This window comes from Poecilia reticulata, linkage group LG14 (genome assembly GCF_000633615.1).
Source record: "Poecilia reticulata strain Guanapo linkage group LG14, Guppy_female_1.0+MT, whole genome shotgun sequence".
NCBI lineage: Eukaryota > Metazoa > Chordata > Actinopteri > Cyprinodontiformes > Poeciliidae > Poecilia > Poecilia reticulata.
This window is the reverse complement of record NC_024344.1, coordinates 7,071,419-7,093,119: the sequence shown is the minus strand read 5'-3', so window position 1 is coordinate 7,093,119 and position 21,701 is coordinate 7,071,419. Positions and strand designations below refer to the sequence as shown.

Below are 21,701 nucleotides of genomic sequence, written 5' to 3'. Positions count from 1 at the left end.
AAGGTCAAACTCTAGACAACAAATGTCAATTACAACATTTGAATCTCGTAATGTAATGGGTAGATAAATTCTTGATTTAACAGAAAATCTTTCACTTTCTGTTGCTGGTTGATCTTCCTCTTTTTCTTTTGTCCCTTTACTACAGTAAAAAAGTGAAGCAATCCCTTGGTTTAGCCCTGTTTCTGTCTGTCTACACATCCAGAGGGACTTAGGGGGCCAAAGGGGCCACAATGATGGTTATATTAGAGCTTCACAGTGTTCAGTGCACCTAATTGGCCAGTAGAATAGGTTCTTCCATTCTCCCCTATGGCCACCCAGACCTGATTTAAATGCATCTCCTGAGGGAAGAAGGCAGCTGTTCTCTCCTGATTTCCATGTCTAAATTTAGGTTCTTCTCTCACTTCAACTCCACTCTTTCTCCTACTTTAAGTTTCCTGCCTTGACTTTTCCAGTTCATATCCATTCCAGTCAGTTCCCTTCTCTCTTATTCCCTTCTCCTGCTGTCTCGTTCCCTCCTCTGGTTGATCCCTGAAGGGTGGCATTTCCACTTTCTGTGTCGCTCATTTTCATATTCTCTCTGTCTCTTGGTGCTCCCCTGTCTTTCAAGTTTATCTTGATCCTACCTCCTTTATTTTGCTGAATTGGACTCTATCTCACGCCAAGAGAGGGGTCAGTTTAATTGCCCTCCACCTTGACTGACAAGCCGAGGCTAAGCCGGGTCAACAAGGCTCTCATCTGCATGCCATTAGAAAGTAATGATATCATAAAATTAGCTTTGCTTTATTTAGCTGAGTTGAATGAAGTTCTAAAAGGAGCAAAGCGCTCACACTTTTGTTGGTTTAAGCCACAATCACACAGGTTGTTCAGTAGAGATATACAGAGCGTGAATTTGTGCACATTCAGACACCAACTACATTTTGGCAGAGCAAACAACCGAGCAAATAATAGTGATATGAATGCAAGATTTATCCTGGATGTATCTTGTCAACTTCCTCTCATGACCTTTCAGGCAAGAGCAGCTGCTTCTACTAACCTTTCTTATTTAGGCATTCAAGACGCAGAGAACAGAGAGCGATGCACGCAGACAGACGGACAGCCTGCAGCTAGTGACCTTTATACCAGGACCGGAGCTCAACTGAGCTGCAGAGCTGTGATGTATGGCTGGGAATACCAGATTACAGAATGGATAGAAGCAGACCAAAGATTTGATTAGCTGAGTCACCTTTTAGGATGGCCAAGCATGACTGATGATGGTAGACTAACAAAACTGCAAATTGAAATTTAAGGCTTATCAAAGCAAAGCAAAGCTCAATTTCCAATTGTTGTCATAACCCAGGTTGTGGCAAATTTTACTAGTATTACATCGGAGGTATTATGTGAAATTGGAAGTAACATAGTTACTTGATTGGGCTATAAAACACCATAATGTGCCTGAAAACATATATAATAGTGCACCTTTAAAAATACATAGCAAAATCTTAAAGGGAAAATAGTTTGCGTGTTCCACTCACCTAGTATTTTATAGCACAATTATATATGTCATCTTCAGTTATAAAAATAATGTATTTAAAGCGTAACTTAAAAGAAATTTGACTGCAATTTAACCCCTTGAAATTGGGCCTCTGTCTCTTTATGAAGTTCTTGCTCTTTCCGAGACTCCACCTTCAACAACTCATCACATCAGCATTTCTCTGTTAAGTGTTTACAAAAGTTTGTTGGAGCAACGGACTGAGAAATAATTCAAGTAATAAGCTCAGCAGAAGCACCATTTCAAATTAAGATCCTTTTTAATATATTTAAAATTTATTTCTACATTAAATAAAAAGGTAATGCAAGTGGAGAATGGAATTTAATATAATAGCAAAGGTTTAAAAAAGCAATATATTTGCTTTTTTATTAACTTGGAGAGAGAAAAAGAGTCATGTGTCAAAATACTCCATGCCTTAGGCACCATCTTAGAGCTGCAACTGACTTCAAGTAAGTCTCTGTTAAAAATGCATCTTAGAAAGAGGATCTTGAATGGGATGCAGAGGATTACACAGAACATGACAGCTTTCCCATGAACAGTTAGTGTCTATAAGGTTTCACAGGTGGCTACCCAGCTGGGGCGCTGCAAGGTTCTCAGACTGACTGATTTGCAGCACGTCAGCCAGCGAGGCTGGCCTCGTGATTGGAGAGACAGTACAAGGTCAAGAGTTTGATCATCTCAAGAGCTGGTACGAATTCATCAACCAGGCATGTATCCTGTCATTTAGTCCTTGAGAGTTGGAAAAAAAAACTCCACAGCCACCTCACAGATCTCTGCATCCAAATATCAACCAAATACTGAAAATAATTAGAAATATGTATTTAAAAAAACAAAAACAAACAAAAAAACCTGTCATTTAGAAAAATAGTTGTTTTTTTTTTTAATTCCTTTTCAACACGTGAACACAAAAACGTTGTTAGTGAGTTCACATCAGACAAGTGCATCATCTTTCCCTGCCCTGACTCTGGGTCTCTTCCTCCCACTGTGACAATTTTCACACAAACACCCTCTTTTTTCTCAGGAACATGTTGTGTGCACAGTGTTGCTTTTGCGATGACCTTTTTTCCACTAGGAAATTATATTTCATGTTTCAGTGAGAAAAAGGTAATCATCAGTGTGAAAAAATTTTTTACTGTTTTATTTATTTATCTATTTTTTAAAGTAATGTCAGATATGAAATTTAACATTTCACATTTTGGAAGGGATTTCTTAGTGACAGTTGAAGGTATTAATATCTTATTTAGTAATGAAGCTCATCATTACTTAATTTATAGTCAAATAAGAGCACTTTACGTTAACTTCTTTATAAAAAGTCGGTCTAAAGTTAAGGTTAACCTTATTTTTAGATTGTCATACAGTTTATGCTATCAAGTTTAGACACATTTCTGACAAAACAAAACAAAAACATGTCATCTGTGCTATTTGTCATGATATTGGATTGATAAGAATGACATAATGAGTTCTTAATTACTGTTCAACCCTTGTTCAGATCAGTGCCAATAGATTTTTATCAAAACATGTTGCAGTATGGCAACATAGAGAATACTGTGACAGCAGCTTTAATAGTTCCCTGATTACCTTGGACTAAGAGTTTGGGGCACTGTGGTCTATGTGTTGTACGCAAATGTGGTGAAGTAATGATTTGCTGAATTACTGTAATTTCTGGACTTTTTTTTAACAAGATTCTAACACTGCAATGTGGCTAACATACAGTTTTTTACCAACGGGTTTCAAAAGGTTGAAATGCTGGAAGTGAAGAGGACAAAACAAGCTCAAGAGTGAATTTGCCTTGAGACCAAAGCGACAACGAAAGAGAGACTGAAGAAGTGTGTGTGTGTGTGTGTGTGTGTGTGTGTGTGTGCGTGTGTGTGTGTGTGTGTGTGCGAGTGAGGCTGTTCAATTCTGACACTGAAAAAGATAACTAGTGTGCAGAAAAACGAAGAAAATAGTGATCATTAACATTTCCTGGTAGGCTACTGTATTTTTTTTAAGTAGCCGTGTTACAGGCACTGTTCAGAAAAAGCATTCATGGTTTCTGTATGTTACTGGTATGTTTCAATAAAAGTAAAAAAAAAAAAAAAACCAACAAACAAAACAAAACAAAACTGTTTAAGAGAAGTTTGTAAAAAACATTTACTATTTATTATTTTCTGACTTATGGAGTGAAAAGAGATTTCTCAAGAAAGTATATTTTATATTTAGTTTATAGCTCAGAATAACATATCAGACCTATAAGTAGAGTATAGAAAAGTCATATCTAATTTAATTTAATTTAATTGAGTTGCACAATAAAAATATGAACAATATCACAAGCAATGTGTTGAAACTTAAAGACGCCAATGTTATTATTTTCATCTGCTCTGTAATTATTCTTCATTAAGCATGGCAGAGACAAAACCAGTTCTCAAGTTTGTGGTTTCTACATATGAATATGGAATGGAGAGGTGCCAAGTATAAAAATTTAAATAATAAGAACATTGTCATGCAATCAGCAACATAGTGCATGAATACATACTATAAAGAAAGATGAAGAAATTCAATCTGTTCTTATGTTTTTTTTCTTTCTCTCTCCTCTGTTTGAGCTGCATATTATTTCTCTGTGTATTAGTATGAGGAGTTGTTTTTGCGTGTAAATATGCGTTTCCAAGCCAAACCTGCTCTTTTGACAGTGATAAGATTCCCACAGTGAGTAAATTGAATGCAACCCCTGCTGAGGGCGGAGCTAGATTTGTATGAAGTGCTGGCGAACAACCACCTCAGGACAGTTGCATCTGATCTGGAGATATGAAAATAATTATCCATCACCTGAGAGGCTGGCTATGGCAGCGCTGTTGTCATTTACATACGGTAATTAGGCCAGGCAGCTGTTGGTGCCGCCATCACAAACCTGGCGTCCGAATCAGCCGTTGGAATCAGGTAAGAAAAATATTACCTAGTTTCAATGCTGTTAGCACTTTTCTTAAAAAAAAAAAAAAAATAGGGCTTCTTGTTGAGAATTAACATCTTTTTTTTATATTGGCAATGCTTTTTTATTTTTGAAATTATTTGTTTTGCAGCATGTGAAGGTGTTAATGTAATAAACACTTGGTGAGATCTAGGTATGACAACCAAGAACCACACAACAGTTTCTCTTTGCCATTACAAACTAAATTATTTTAACCTTTTCTAACTTTTGCCCAATAATCTTTCCTTAACCCACTTCTATACGTCAGGTTTCATAAAAGCCCACAAACTAATTTCAAATTGGTGACCAGACACACTCCCTGATACATGTAAGTTGCCCAGTATTCTTGCCCTTGATTCAGCCACATTTATATAAGAGCCAGCGATATAAAGCTCTATCACTTCTCTGCATGTTAGCAGCCTGAGTTCAAGCTTTCTCAGCCCAAAATGGCAAGGGATCTCACTATCTTTTCAAAGCCAAGGTCAGACATCTCGGTTTTATTACAGAGGTAAACCTGGCCTTCATTAATACTTCATACAGGGCTTTCTGGAGAAAAAAAAAGTGAGCAGAAGAAGCTGAAAGAAAAGGCAAGTTAGGTGAAGATAGGAGCATAGTTGGAGGAAAATGAAATCAAAGCAGGAACAAAAAGAATAAAGAAGGCAATTCCAGTTTGTGGACATGGAAAATCCACCAGCCATTTGCAAGTAGGTAAAATGAAACTCAAACATTTTGAAACATGTATTCAAAATTATATAAATAGACTTCTGATAGATAGATGCTTGTTGGTTTGGTAAGAGGTACAAATTAAATGTCACAAAAGCTATGAAAAAGGATCTATGCTTATGGTATGTGTTTTTCTCACACTGATCCAGAGGGAAATGTGTTTGACTCGATTTTTATATACAGTAGATATATTTTTAAAAGTCACACGAAGGGATTCATTTTTAAAGCTTTCATATGGAATGAGAGCTTGATGATCGCAGGCAAAGGTTACATTCATGAGGGAAATCAGACTAATCACCGCTGCCACCACAAACTCCCAAACTCCCCACATCAACATGATACTTTGTGATTTTCTAATGTGTCCTGATGTGTTGACAGATACTGTTCATTTGAGAGGGATCTGGGGAAATGCTCTTTGCCCCAGGGGTGAGTCTGCTGCAAGATTCAGTGGGCAGAAAATGCTAGTTTTAAAAACAGCTTTAATCATTTGGCTCATGTCAAACTGACTTTACTGCAGTTCTTTTCTATGGTGATTCAGAGACAGGGTTCACGACGTAACGGTTGACAATGTAGATATCCTTTCAAAGCTGAGCTTAGATCAGCCTAATAAAAGATGAAGACATCTGAATAAATGATTTGAGAAACCACGAGTAACTTGGCGATGACTGCAAGAGATAGGAGTGTAGATTGTCATTTGAAATGGAAATATATTCCTTTATCACACATTATTTTGGAGGATGTTAAAAAAACATTCTGCTTGCATAAACTTGCAAATGTTAATAAAGTCATTGGACTGTTGCAGAAGTTTGAAAATAAAAAGTAGTTAAACTCTTGGTTTTTGTTATTTAAAATACACACTTCTATTACAGACTATATATGCTGTTTCAAGGATATTAATGAGGGTAAAATTTTTAAAGTTATTTTTGCATTATATAATTCAACCTTGATGAAGAAAAACCTCAACAAAGAAAAGTAGGGTTTGTTTAGAATATTTGAAAAATCCATAAGAATTGCTCAACCACATTCAGACATTGACAGATGTATTTATGTAGATTCTTACTTCAAGACTTCCAGTACAATTGGCACACATGCCATTTACAGAATTAATTAAATGATTACGCAGTTGCAAGGTTAGCAGAGTAGAAAAGAGAGTGTAAAGAGCTGGTGAATGTCTTTGCGACATGGCAGATGGTGTTGCATCTCACCTTGTAGACGAAGCAAATGGAATGGCTGTAGATTTCAGGAGAAACCGAAATATGCCTAACGTTGTATCCATTATAGAAGAAAGCGTAGCAGTGATGGAGACTTAAGAAAGATGAATATGCTAATAAAGTATACTGGACACTGTCCAGAAGCCTCTAGGGCTGATTATGCAAAGATGGATGTTTCATCAAATAAGGAACACAATGATTAACCTTGAACATATGTTTTTATGACATTAAGACAACAGAGTGTCTTCAGATCGGCTGTAAGACACATCAGCACAGAAAAATCCTTCCTGCCATCCTTTCAACGGTGGCAGGAAATGCCAATTTTTAATTTGGCATTTACAAGTTACCTGAGAAAGTAGGTTAACTGACTTTAGCTGAATGGATCTAGTGTAGTTTAGAGCAAGGACTTGTCCCCCTGAAGACACTTTGTAAAATGGATCAGATTTCAATATAAGAAGAAACGCTGCCAAAAAGGTATGGAACAAAATATGCAAGATCACTGTTATCACGAAAAGTTAGAAACAACAAAAACTTGCTCCAGTGCTTGAAGAAGAAAAACAGCGCAGAGTACGCCAAGACAATAAAGGCACAAAAGGAAGAGACAAAATAAGTTGTTTTTGTACTCTAAAGATAAATAAATAAAGGAAACAACAATCTGCACTCTGAATGACAGAAAATATGGAAATGAAAAAGTATATAAAAAAACAAAACAAAAAAAACTCACCCTCAAAACCCTCAAAATGTATACTTTCTTTTTGCTGTGACTGTATTTTATTCTTATGCTAAAAATAAATACAACCTAACCTTCATTCTGTAAATGAAATATAACTACACACAATTTCCTGAATTAAAACTTGTATTCAAATGTCTCTTACACTTTTGAGGTCATCATTGCCAATAACTTCTGTCACACTAGTCCAGGGTACAAACTGTATAAGGGGATATAAATCCAGCAAACAACAAAGAGCAAGTTACATATGTTAACTCTCATATTAATCAAGCTAAAATTTGAAAAGAGAGGATGAGAAGGAAAAAAAATGCTGCAGAAGTTATCACGGCAGGTCCAAAAGAAGATAATAATCTTGGTCTAAGCAGAAGTCAAAATGTATGATCTTCCAAGAACATGTCTGATACAGTCTTCAGCTAATCCATCTATTTCGGTCTCTTTTTATTTAGATAACAAAAAAAATGGACACTCTCTTGATGGGGAATCTCGTTTTTTTTTTTAACATTGTATCTGTGATATGAAGACTGAGATATTTGCTGTATGCAAGAACAGATACAACGTATCAAACATCTTGCTCTTCCACAGAATATCTAATAAAAGGTACATCAGGCTACTTTCTTCCCAGAAACCTTCCAGCACTTTATCAGCAGTGTTTTAGTGAATCTAGCACAGCAAACATCTGATATAGCTCCAGACAGAAATAAAATGCAGGACTAAAAAACCCATTACAAGCTGTTTCACATATAATATAGATTCCGAAACTCAAATAAAGCCATCTCTGCACATTACAGATTGTTTTATAAAAAGTCTTGTTCTGCTAAATGAGCTAAACTGCATGTGTGGCTTAACCTTAGCCACACAAAAAGCAGAGGAAGGAGACAGTGATTTCATGATTGCTGCAATTTTCTATTTCTCACAAAGGTGCACAGTGAGTGACTGGTGTCTATTCAGCCACAGCTCAAAGGTTGCAGCTAGTAAATATCTAGAACATAACAACATAAGAAAAATGTTGAAAAATTCTAGGATAGAGGAACATTTATCCTGGTAAATGCATCTCTCCACACTGACCAGTCCAGTTAATTTTGTAGGTAAGGTATATTTTATTTACACCTTCTTGGTTGATGTCTATCATGGAGAGAATAATTGGAGGACAAATAAAAAAAAAAATTGTATCAAAATAGATATCAATCAGATACTTTGTACTTTATTCTGGCTCTTTGTTGGGACTATGTGAACTCACCATGCACATGTCGTATCTAATAGATCCATGACCTGACAAATAGCAATTAGTGGGGATATAATAATCATCCATCTGATCCATCCATCCATTTTCTTGCACCCTTGTCCCTTAGTGGGGTCGGGAGGGTTGCTGGTGCCCATCTCCAGCTAACGTTTCGGGCGAGGTCGCCAGTCTGTCGCAGGGAAACACAGAGACACACAGGGCAAACAACCATGCACACACACACTCACACCTAGGGGCAATTTGGAGAGGCCAATTAACCTAACAGTCATGTTTTTGGACTGTGGGAGGAAACCGGAATACCCGGAGAAAACCCACGCATGCACAGGGAGAACATGCAAGCTGCAGAAAGACATGCAGAAAGACCCCAGGCCGGGAATCGAACCCAGAACCTTCTTGCTGCAAGACAACAGCTCTACCAACTGCGTTGTGGGCTGCACACACTGCGCCATCTGATAAGAGGAAATGATATATGATTTTGACTTCAGAAGAATCAAGTTCTGGTAAAAATTTAGTATGTGAATTTGTTTTATTTTTTTTTTTAATGAGTGAATGTTTCACAATCACAAGACTTGTTACTCCATGTAGAATAAAACAGCCAAGGTTATTTCAATGTATTCCGTTTTTTGTGTTTATATAACTGTGAAGTCATTCTAATAGTGAAAAAGCATTGCAAGCACTCTCTTTTAGTGTATTCACAGAGGAAGAATGCATGTTTAGTTTAGAGTAATCCAGTTCACTCACAGTTCTTCCCTCTAAACTAATTGAATTCAATCCCTCCATCATTGCAGGAACAGAACCCATTGGCTCATTAATATGAATACATTTTGCTCAAACTTGCTCCGTAGTACCAACAGTAATGCATCGTTTAGACATTTCCTGCTTCACAATAATTGAATTAAATATGCACAGAATTAGCAGGCTGGAACATATATCAAGGCAGTTGATCCAAATATGTTAAAATATGTAAAATGGAGCACAAGCAGTCCCCAACAGGATTATAAATACTGGACTGCACAGCATTTATTTTAAAGCAGCCTGTTGAATATGGGTTTATTTGTGATAAGCAAGGATGTTGCTGCCTTGCTTTCTTTTGTAATGGTGTATGAAATTAATAAAGCTGCTTTGCATTTTGTATATTGTACCCTACCCAGTGTTATTTTGGTGCTCCTTGCATATCATACCAGGTTTTACTGCTCTGCCTAGTCCTCTGATTATCTCCATTGTTTTCAAACACGATTCATCAGCTCCTGTGTGCATTTATGATCATGTGCTCCTGTCTTCCTCTGCCTGTTCCAACCTGGTTCTGATTGAGAACCAGAAGGTTCTAACTATCTCTGGTTCTAACTATCTTCATCACTGTATACTAGAAAGAGATACAACAGATTTGGGCTTTGTTTTAACTCTCTGATATTCTATTAAAAGATTAGAAGAATCTCTGTGGAGTCATCTCATGTGGTAAGGGTTGCCTTTAAAGAGTTAAGGGACTCAACAGTGAATGAGATATTACAGTGCAACACATTCAGCTGGATGTTGATGGCTTGAGAGAGAGCTTGAATGAATTAAACATTCAGACACAGCAGGAAAATGTGAAGACTGTGTAGTGACGTGGTGAGAGGAAAATGACGTTCATGTTTTAACTACGATAGCTACTGATGAGGACACGGGGGAAGTAGGATGAAAAGAAATTGTAATGGAAGGAGGCGCCTACATTTGGGAATAACGAATAATCCAAATTTTACCACAACTTCTACATTTTTAAGAGGAAAACTTTGAATTGAAATTCTTGTAATTCCAACCTGAAAGGCAGCACCAGCTGGAGAAATAAATCCCTTAAAACATGAACAACAAAACTGGGTAGCAGAAAAACCATGAATTTATGAAAAATGAAAAAAAATTAAACACACTTCAGTGAGGCTATTCTGGCATCTGCTTCAGACGTGAAGCCTCATGTTTGAGGAGACTCACAGCTACAACAAAACAAAGGTGCACAGGCTGGTACTATTAAAAAGAACAAACATCTGCATATACGTTAACTTTCTTAGCGCTATCTGCTGGACTAATCATACTGTTTCCTTGAATATTCAGTGAAAAAAAACAAAACATAGAAACCTGTCTAGTTATAAACGCCAAACTACAGCTACATGTTTCATTTGGCAGTCTTTGCTGATTCAAAGATCACTGCTTTACAATGCCCACCTTCTCAATGCATGTGAGATGTTGCTGTCAAAAATCAGGGACTTTCTATTTGTGTAGAAACTGAAAAGGGCTTAAAGCGTCATTTCATTTTACAACCATAATACCAAGGATCGAAAATGTCATTATGGCGATTATTAAAACTGGCAAGGATTTTGTCCCTAATCAAAGAAAGTACAAGAAATTATATAACCTGATTGAGGTTCAGATTCTACAACACAAATTCTCATTGGATTACATAAAAAAATGACGATACTTATTTTTTAATTCTTTGCTCTTCAGTGACAGTCCACTCCATGTATGAATATAACCACAGTCTGGCTCTACAATCTTGAGATCAGGACTCTGTGGGAACGATATGATGCTGGGCATCTTGTTCTTTTTATTGCTCTCTGTGGTACATTTGTGTTAAGCCAGCATATTCAGTTTGAAAGAACATCAATCTTTTCACAGCAGTACATATTCCTAAGGTTGAATACCTTTTTTCAAAAATATTTTTAGTTATATTTGTACAAAAAAAAAATTAAAAATCAGACAATGCTTATTAAAATAAAAGTCAATTCCACATGCTGGAAAAAAGATCACGGCGTATCTATTTGATATAAGGGATATATAGTTGTAACATTTCTATGAAAGATGTTCAATCACTATTAGCACTAATTAAGAGGATTTGCATTGTGGATATTTGTCTCTTCCCATATAGTATCAGGGTAAAGTTATATGAGATCAACAACGGCTTAATGGGAAAATCGGAGTTGGATTTCTGATAAATTATTACCAGTGTTTTAATTAAACAGATTCTGATTCAACAGAGATTCAGTTGAAAAATAAAAAAAAAACAAGTTACACTCAGAAACTCTGCCAGGCAAAACAAATTTAATCTTAAAACTAATGATCATTTTGTGAGTCCCAAATTGACAATTAAAACCCCCCGGGCCCTGCCAGAGTCGCTTTAGAAGATATAAGTTTATTTTTTCTAAAGAAAAAAAAAATCAACAGCAGAGGATTTGAGCAGCAGTCACGACTCACCTCGAACTTTGCCTTTTGAAGCCATCACTGCATTCCCCAAGTAGGAGACGAGGGGATGGATGAACAGCAAGAGAGGCAGAAGTCAGAAAAAAGGGAAAGAAAAAGACAGAAGACAGAGCAACAGATTAGATAAGTGTAGGGAGAGCAGAGTGTGGGTATCTGTTACACATATTTAGAAGCAACTCTATGTTGATCTCGAACGCTAGTTAAAAGTGTGAAAATCATTGGATTACTCAACCCTTAAAGAGAACATCCTGAATTAGCTCATCTGCAAATTGAAACTTTATAGTGTGACACCTTTTAATTAGTGGTGTCACATCATGTGGATTGGGAAAGGAACCTTGTTGCCTTCAGATAAGTTTCAAAGTCTGTAAGGATACATGCAAATAGAATCATTCATGCTTATTAGCAAGAGCTGTGCTTCTTTTCTTATTCAATCCACAGGCCACAGATTGGTTCTGTGGATATACACATTTTTTTTTTGGGGGGGGGATTATATGCAAAGAGCAGCAGAAAGTAGAACATAATTGGAATCTTAAGGAAAATAAAAGTAGTTGTAATGTTTTCTTTGAAATAAAACATTAAACAAGTGTATTTGTGTGCAGCCCCATGAGACGATACGCAATATACCAACTCTCACTCTAATCACAGCTGGAAATCTTAAGATGCACATACATTTCTCTACAGCCATTCCACACAAAGAGAGAGAGACATCTTACCAATTCTTTCTTATGAAATGTCTCAAGTATATGCAGTACATATACATAATTGCATTTGTATACAACATTGTTCAAGCCTTGCCACCAATTTGTTGCAGGAACAAGGTCAGAACTTCCGAGTGTGGTGACAGAGGTTCATGAGGTAAGAGTTTATTTTGCAACAGGTGGGTTGTCAGTTCGATCCCCCACTCCTGTGTGAGTTGCTTCACCGGCCTTGGCTGCTGCTGGTGGTGAGGGGGCCCAGCGGCACAAACTGCACGGCAGCCCTCCATATGTCAGTATGCCCCAGAGCAGCCGTGTCTACATTGTAGGTTATCCCCATTAGTGTGTGAATGTGTGTATGTATGGATGACAGATTGTGCTGCAAAGCACAAATGGAAGCCATTTACCAGTCATGCTGTTCTTTACCAACTTAACTCCATCTTGTGTGATTCTTGACCATACAGCGTTAACCGAGACTGAATTGCACATAGTTGTGATCATACATCAGTAAGTGACCACACAGCTTCTGAATGAAACTGGTGACACAAGATTTTATAAGGGGTATCCGAGTAAATGGGGTTGGATACAAATACACACCGTAGTTTACACGTAAACTGAAACACCGCGGTATTATAGTGCAAAAGAAAACACTGTAATCAGTATGAAGAACAGAGAGAAAACATGCCACAATGTGGGAGTATTGTATAAGCAGCTTAGTGGAAAAAAATTATATGAGCCAACAAGGCCATGTTAAAAAAAAACAAAAAAAACAAAAGCAACTGCAGCACCAAAGAATCACTTCTGAGACACCCTGCCAGTTAAACCAGAGAGGGTAAACCAAACAAAAGTCATAGATTGTCCACTGGTGTGCATATGTGTGCCTCTGCATTTGCAAGTACATCCCCGGAGAACGACTCTTATGCTTCACACACACTGCTTTGCCAAATTGATGGATCTATTGGAAATCCTCCAGTGAGCCTGAAAACATGTACAGCTCTAAAAGACAGCAGCTGAAGAACAGAAAAAGCTGAAAGAACAAGAAGAAGCTCATGGCAGGTGCCACGTTGAAGTTTATTTAGATTACTTCTTTCTTTCTTCCTTTCTTTTGATTACTAATTTCTAAACAGTTCTCCTGTAAAACAACTAATTTATTGCATCAAGTTTGTTGTGAGAAAAGTAAGTAAAAACTAGTACTGAATACAAGAGCTTCAAGCTGCTGGCAGCTCGAAGCAGAAGCCGACCACTTTGACTCTCTCATATGTAGATATGCCTTTGTTTATATGTGAGTACGATTAAGTCCTAATAGCCAATTTCTAGTGCCAGATGGGGATGATTATATTTTGTTAGTACTGTATCACTTCTTGAATGAGATTGAGAATGAGATGAAGACTTTTTTTTCCTTGCAATTTGTAGGGAATATTAAATGTAATTTGCATGAATGTTGGTCTATGGCGTCTCTGGTGATACATAATGGGGGGCAGAAGATTGAGAATCACAGCAAAGACAATCAGATTTATCTGCAAAAGAAAGGTGTATTGGTTTTCGCTCGCATACAGAAAACAAATGTACTTTGGAGATTTCCACTGATATTTTCACAGCTTGCCGTTATGTCACCGGTTCAGAAGGAGAGAGCCCAACAGAGAAAAAGGGCAGTGGATGTCACATTTCTGCCAGTAATGCTTTCTACACGAGACTGATGGCTTTGTGAAACATTCCCTCAGCCTGTCTGACCTCAGCCTATAGCTGCCTTTCATCCTAGTTGTCAAGGTGTGAGCTCCATGGCACAACAGTGCCTCTATGATCTCTAAACCACAGAGACAAAAGATGGAACAAATTTATAGATTTTTTTTTGCCACTGTTTTCTCATAACAGCTGAATATATAAAGCACTGTAAGGAGGGAGACAGAAGACAAACAGCAATGAAAAGTGAAAAAAATATATATATACTGGCCTTCTTATCTGACTTATCCTCTAGAGTCTCTGCACATGTGGCCTATCTTGGAGTATTACAGTTTCTAGGCAACCAACACAACAGTTCTGTAAGTCAAGCTGAAATTGCATAAAACACTTTTTATTCAGCTCTCTTCTTCCCCCATTTTAAATTGCAATAAGCAGAGCATTTCTGATTGATTACACAATGTCCAGTTCTCCGGAGAGACAAAAGAGAGCACAAATACGATCAGAAGTGCCTCTCTACTACAGCCAACAGATATTGAGATATGTACGTCTTTACTGAGAAGTTTTAGAATTTCAGGTGTATGTGTGTATATTGTGCAATGATATCTCATAATATTAAAATGCCAAAAGTGAGGTCTTTCTTGAGAAATGCTCTCAAATTGTTGTGTAAGGGTGTGTCGACACCCGACACATTTGGTCCACTTTAAATGGACCGGAGTTCGTTTCCCCAGTTGGTCTGGAGTTTTGTGCAAGTGTCAATAGACTCAAGTGGATCCTGCCGTGAGCCAGACTAAGACCCACTTTGACTAAGACCCACTTTTTGAGATGGTCTCGGCCAGCTTGCGAACAAATTCTGTGCGATTTGCTTCTGGTATGAGTTCCAAACTAAACACAGGAAATGTATGTCTGTGGACTTCGCGAGCCACCATTGCTGGCCATTATAGTATAAGTAAGCCCTTCAGTGTTGCTAACGCTACTGAAAATACTGAAATCGTACTCGGTGCACTGTTTTCTGCTTAGCCATGTATATCCTATATACAAATTAAGTTATAATTTAGTTCAGTCTGAACTATCACGTGTTTTCAACTAGATAAGAAAAACACTGATGTAAAATATTACATCTTTGTAGTGTATGAGTGCTTTGAATAAAATGTTATATATTTATGACAATTACAATAAAGAACTGAAGTGAATAATGAGGGCCACATGTTAAGATATTGTCTATTTTTCCATTGGTTGGTAACATCCAAATGTAAATAAGATTTCAAACCGATGTAATATGCTTCAAAGCTAGCTCTATCAAATATTCAGATTTTACTGCCATCTGATTTCAGCTGGTTTTTAATTTTGAATTTCCAATTATTTAACTTTCATCATTGTTTTATATAGAGAAACTTGTGTTCTGTTGTTTTCTTAATACAGATTGTGGAGCCTCTCCTTGCAATGAATAATAGCTGGACCCTTTTTTAAACTATTTTATATGTTTTGGCTTGATAAATATTTGCAATGACAATGATGTGCTTAACCACTTCTTCAAGAATTGCCTGAATCTGTCTCAGAGCTATTGATCCAAGCTATGTGTAAACAGCCGCATTTTACCTGAGAGGATGAAAAGACGGCGCTGAAACAGAGAAGCACCGAGTTGCAAGCAGGTTCTTCCCCATCTCTAACCATCAGCAGGGAGCCGTCATAAATAAACTGTGTGATAGTTCATACAGAAGCCACCTACTGTGGCCCCCACGCACGCACACACACACGCAGACACACAAACACAGCCGTGATCACAGCACTCCCTTAAGGTAGGAGTCTCCTGGGAGAACGTGTGTTCTATTGCAACATCCTTCCTGTTTTCGTCCTTCTTCACCCCGTTCTGTTCTTGCCCCCCCACCCCTTCTCTTCAACTTGTGCTCACTCAGGAGTTTGTCTCTCCTCCCTTTTCATATTCACTCTACCTCCTTATTAACTGTTTCCTTATCTAAATCTCACTCTCCCCTTCTGCGTTTTCAATGCCCTCAGGCTACTTTCTCTTGCAGAGGCAGATATATTTAGAGTCTGACAGGCAGAGAAAAGCCTATGGAGATCGATGTGTGCAGCGTGCCTCTCTGAGCTGTCACATGACATGATGGAGAGTTTAGCTTATCTTTAGTACAGCAGCAGCTGTTTTTTCCGTATGTCTGAAGTTCTTTGGGCCCTTGGAATTGGACCAATATGCTACCGGTGAGCAGATTGCTGTAAAACCTCAGCATACTTCCTGTCACCTTGACTTAGCTGGACATCAATTCACACATACACATTTAAAGGATATATATCCCATGACATGTTAATAGCGAGGTCTATGCATTTGTGACTCTTTCGATTTGCAGACAAGCATGACCGTGAAAAACAACAACAATATACTCCTCAGATTCATTTAATCAAAAAAAGGTCATATATTAAATTTGGATTTGATTTAGCAGCAAATGCATTCTTATTTTGTTTAGCCAAGCTTTTGCTAAGGGCCGCAATTAATCTCTGGATAATAAAGGAGGCGGTAAACAGTGTTAATAGATGGAATCAAACTTACTTAACTCGGCTTATTGCCACCATATTGCCTGCTTTATTGGATCAGTCTGACACACCCTTGTTTACTCACATTACAGGAAGACACACATCTGTTTGTTTTGTCGTTTAATCTAGCATATTTGATTTCGCCTCCTTAACATGATTACACATAAATAACCTGTCTGTAGCAGAATCATCTGCTTCCATATACTGAGCTCGATGCAAACATGTGGACACAAGCACACAACCACAAGGTAATGGTATCCACAGGGAGAGTTTAACGCTCGTTTTCTCAGGCTAGAAAGACAAACAAATGCTATTGTAACATGTGAGCGGATTTAGACAATTTTGCTCTTTAGCTGTACCAAATAGATGAGCAAGTACTGTATCCAGACTGACTCCATATTCCAAGGATTCTACAGTTTGCATATAACAGAGGTTGATATCCTCTGCATGAATTTAGCTGAGGGAATGGGATGTGGTTCACCTCCAGACATACAGCAATGTACGTTGTTGATTAGGTGGCTAAATGCCCCCTTCTGTCTCAGTCCACAGAATATGTCCTCAGGGATGATAGATGGTATATTTGCCTAATCTCTTTCCCATAATTAAATCATAAACACAGAACTATGTTCCCAGTTCTTCTGTGAGTGGTTCATATGTTCTTGATTTAATTTTGGTGGACTGGCCATTTGTGGGAAGGCTTACCAGTGTTCCATGTTCTCTCTATTTGTGGATTAGTGGGTCTCACATTGGTTCTCTGGTGACGAAAAAGGCTTTATAATATTTTCCAAACTGATGAATCCCATTGATTTTCATGTATTTGAACTTTTTTTGATCAGTTCATGATGTGTTCCATTTTGAGATCTTTTCACCTGATTATTGTTGTCAGGCAGGTTCGGTTAAAGTTGTGTTTGATTTTGTGGGTGTGGCAGGAATTAGGTCTGAGCAAGGTTAAACAGCCAAAAAAAAGTTCATCATGGGGTCATAAAAATGTTACGTAGAGAGTAATAATTTAGTTTCCATATATCCAGCTTTGTTTGGGCAGTTATTTACCTTTAAAATAATAATCTCATCCCATAAATTATTTTATTTTATTTACTCGGGCTATGTTTGTCTTGTGTTCAAATTTATTTGATGTTCTGAAACAGCATACCTACACAATGGAGACACCTGGGACAACAAGACAGTACTGGTGATTATAGCTATGATTACTGTCACCAAATACAGCTGAAACCAGATGTTTACGAATACAGAATAAAAAGACAAGGAACCTTCTTCTTAACATCTGGCTTTATATCTATGAAAACTATGCAACATTGAAAACTGCTACTATGTGTATTTTTTATGTATGTTACGTAAAGATTTTTTTTACACTGTATATTTAAAATGTTTAAATAAAAACAGAATTTTTTTGAGAAACTATTTCAACCAAATTGTTTCTATTTATAATAAAACTCATAGCATTCTGTATACAGTATTTAGTCTTCTACTAATTGCATATCATCATTTGTCCATTTAAGCTTACTGTGACTAAGAGGAAAGTGATTAAAGCTTGGCCAGTTCTAAATCACCAACTAGAGAAAAAAAAAACATGATATATCATTTGAGTTCATATGAGTTCCTCTGTTGGTCTTTGATCCTAAAACTGGAAGCAAAATGGTAATGTCCCTTGCAAAAAAAGATGTTTTACCATGGACACAATCTGGAGTTAGTATATTAGGGGTGGAGGTTCAGTGACAGTGACCTGGAAATTTTAATGTCAAGACATTTCCTTTTCCAGCTCTTCTGTCACTTGACTTTGCAGCTGTTCCTTAAGAAAGGTCACTACATGCACAGCCACACAAAAAAACAAGAGTTCGCAATTTTGTAAAAATACACCCATTCTTGCTCATTCAGATGCACACAGCACACATATATACAGCCTGTGCACAGTACAAGGGCAGCCCATCACAGAATTGGTTTTATTCACAAATGAATACCTAAAGTACCTAATGTCGCACATCCATACTGAATCAAAATCAGCTGCCACTGTGCTGCATGCAGAGCAGAGAAACCTCAACTTATCTTGTCACCTGGTTGGAGTGGTTAAATATATCTTTTTAAATAGTCAGGCCACTGTTAGTTAAAACAGAATGCTTAGAGGAATGTATGTTTAATGTCCCGAGACATTAAACATATGTTTTCAATTCAAATTTTTGAAAACACATGTAATTGATTTTAGATTTCAAGAGTTTAATAAGCATTTTTATAGGCATATGACAATGCAACATGCTAGACCAAGCTATAAGGTCAATAGTAGAAACTTAACAAATTAATTAATGTTCATGTGGGCAATATAGTGTTGCTCACCATCTATTTTATTGCTTACACCTCATTTATGCTCATTTATGCAAACATTTTATAATGGCAGACAGTAAATGTGTGTATGTGTTAAGACACATTTAATTAAGAGTGTGCAGAATTAAGTGTGCAGAACTTCAAGTGAAGCATTGGACTGAGGAAGAAAGTTAAATTTAAATAAATTAGCCAGAGCTATAGATGACAAGCTTGGAGTTGAATTCATGATTTTAATATTTCATTGTGTAAACATAAACGATAAAATTGAACCGCATTTACCCTCAGACAATAATATAACACACCCACAAAATAAATAAAATAAAAATAAAAGGAAGTGAAAACCTCACTAGAATGTAAATAATACATTTCCTCAGTTTTCGCTTGTAATTTTGTCCAGTAAAACTATTAATCTATAATCAATACACAGGTCTATATAAAGATATAATCCATGTTTCTGTCTCATATTTGTATGGCATTAAAAGGACCTGGAACTTTAGTTTTTCCACTGAAAGCTCTGGTTTGCACAATAAATTCCACGTGGGTGAAGCTTTATGGATGATGCTCTGATGTCCCATTCTCCTGAAGGCAGCACAGAGCTGCACCACCAGAAACTGACAAACACTGAAGAGAAGAAGAGCTATGATTAATGTAGTTACAGTTCTATCCATGTTTTAATGTTGCAGAGCTCAGTCGTTTTGCAAATAGTTCAAAGTTTAAACTGGCATGTTGTACATCTTTTATCTGGTCATTTTGTGCAAGATTTAACAACTAAAAAATGACACAGAATAAGATTATTTTTCCACTGATTGGCTGCTGCAAGGCCTACCAATTTTAACTTGAATGTTCATTGCATTTTTCGTAGACGCCTGTGAAAATAATTTCTATTCCCATGACTTTTTTGTTCTCTGCTAAATTATTTTTGATGATAAATTCAGAAACAAGCATAAAAATCCAAACATCTACAATAGTGACAGTAATATTCATAATAAAATAATAGTCAGTGCAAAGTAGCCTATAAATTCTTTGGTGGGGGGCGGTGAGTGACCTGGATAAAGGCTAGGGGGGGCACTGGGCCAAAAAAGGTTGAGAAACACTGTGCTAGAAAATATTAATGATGGTTTATTAGTGTTTAGATTGCTCAGACTGATCATCCTGGAGCTCTGAGCAAAACTTAAAGAGTGCGTTAATGGTATTGATGCAACTACAGGCATCCTTCATTCGAGCCGCCCGCTTTGTGAATGTGCCTTTATGGACAGAAAATATTGTTCTGTAAATGTACAACTTATGCACATGATTCCACTATTTAGAATAAACGTCCACATTCCCACTCAAAGGACTCTCTGACATGCTGTCTGTCTTTAAAACCCATCTGAACGCGTTGCTGTTCAAATAGGCATTTGCCTTTTTTTTTTTTCTTTAAAATGTATCATTTTTATTTTTGTGAGGTGACCTCATGTTCCCTGAAAGCACCTTTTAAATAAAATATGTAATTATTACTATTATTATAAATACTTATACTGCTACAAACAAAGACGTTGCCATGGTTATTGCTTCACGTGGTGGCAGACTTCCGGGTATTTATACTAATTTATGTATTTATGGGCGGCGACAGGGCGGACCAGCAGCTGCGCTCTATTTCCCGTAAATTGGGATTTTTAAAGGAAAGGTGTGCAAACACGTGCGTGCACACGGCTTTATACATCCTTTTACGCATGAGGCCCCAGACATGTGGTGCACCACAAACGGCTTTGTTTTGTACATCATTTGTGCCCAGCATATTCTCCATCACAGCATCTCTTTTGCAAAGCAAATAGTTTTAATGACATGTCAGTGCAAAACTGCTCATCAAGTGCAGTGGTGATTGACCAGTTTGGACTCTTGCATGTCAGATTTGACCTTTCACCAAACACACAGTAGCCAGGTGAGTCCTCATCCCCACCAGTGAACTGGCAAGAGGCAGGCTACATGCAGGACATGTCGACCATTCATCACAAGGCAACACAGGACACATGCGCACGCACGCACGCACGCACGCACGCACGCACGCACGCACGCACGCACGCACGCACGCACGCACGCACGCACGCTTACACCAAGAGGCCATTTAGAGATTGCAAAAATGCTAACATGCATGTTTGTGGACTTTGGGAGGAGCACATGGAGTGACTCAAACACTTATAGTGTGGAAAAATATGTACAGTACAAAGTTGTAGCTATCCTGTCAGAGTAAAAATCATTTGTGCTTTTTTGTCCATTATGGCATTCTGTCATATTCATAAAATGTTGTCCTGTTTTGTTTTCCCTTAAATGCCCCCTAAAAACACTTAATTTAAATACTGGTAATTTATCAGTGCAGAAAAAAAGACAATTTGTTTGTCTGCAGTTCAAGAAGCAAATATCCCTCGGCAAAAGTGTTGTGAATTAGATAAAACTTCAGTGTGTCGCTGTTTGCGGAAAAATAATTTACCCTGTATGTTAATGAATTGTGCCTTCATTTTAACTTCATCACCTAATACGCTAAAGCCGTACAGGATATAGGCTTAATAAGGTCAGATAATAAAACACTGGAAAAACTTTATCTGATCTCAGTAAGTATTCAAATCCAAAGCCATCATTTAAATGTCACATCCTGTCCGTGAATAACCCATCTTTAAATGGCTCCATCTGCCTGTATAATTTCACAAACCTCATATCATCTCAGATTGTTGTCTCAAATATAACAGTATTTGGTTTCAAATGTCCTGCACAGTGACCAAGGTACATCTGTGGTGTGACTGTAAAAAATGCATTATGATGCTCTGACTCCATAATCTGATTGTAAAGGCTTAATATATTTATATATTA

The 21,701-nt window shown here is 37.3% G+C and overlaps 1 protein-coding gene across 3 annotated transcripts in view; it reads right to left on the bottom strand.

The window, feature by feature from the left end:
* Positions 1-21,701, bottom strand: part of cadm2a (cell adhesion molecule 2a) — a 224,648-nt gene that overhangs the window by 66,526 nt on the left and 136,421 nt on the right. For 2 of the 3 annotated variants that reach the window (XM_008427171.2, XM_017308609.1), the window contains one exon: positions 11,599-11,625. The exons of the other annotated variant lie outside the window; for it this stretch is intronic. In XM_008427171.2, the coding sequence (XP_008425393.1) occupies positions 11,599-11,625 (27 nt within the window). Of the gene's footprint in view, positions 1-11,598; positions 11,626-21,701 lie in introns of those variants that run through there. 3 annotated transcript variants of the gene reach the window in all.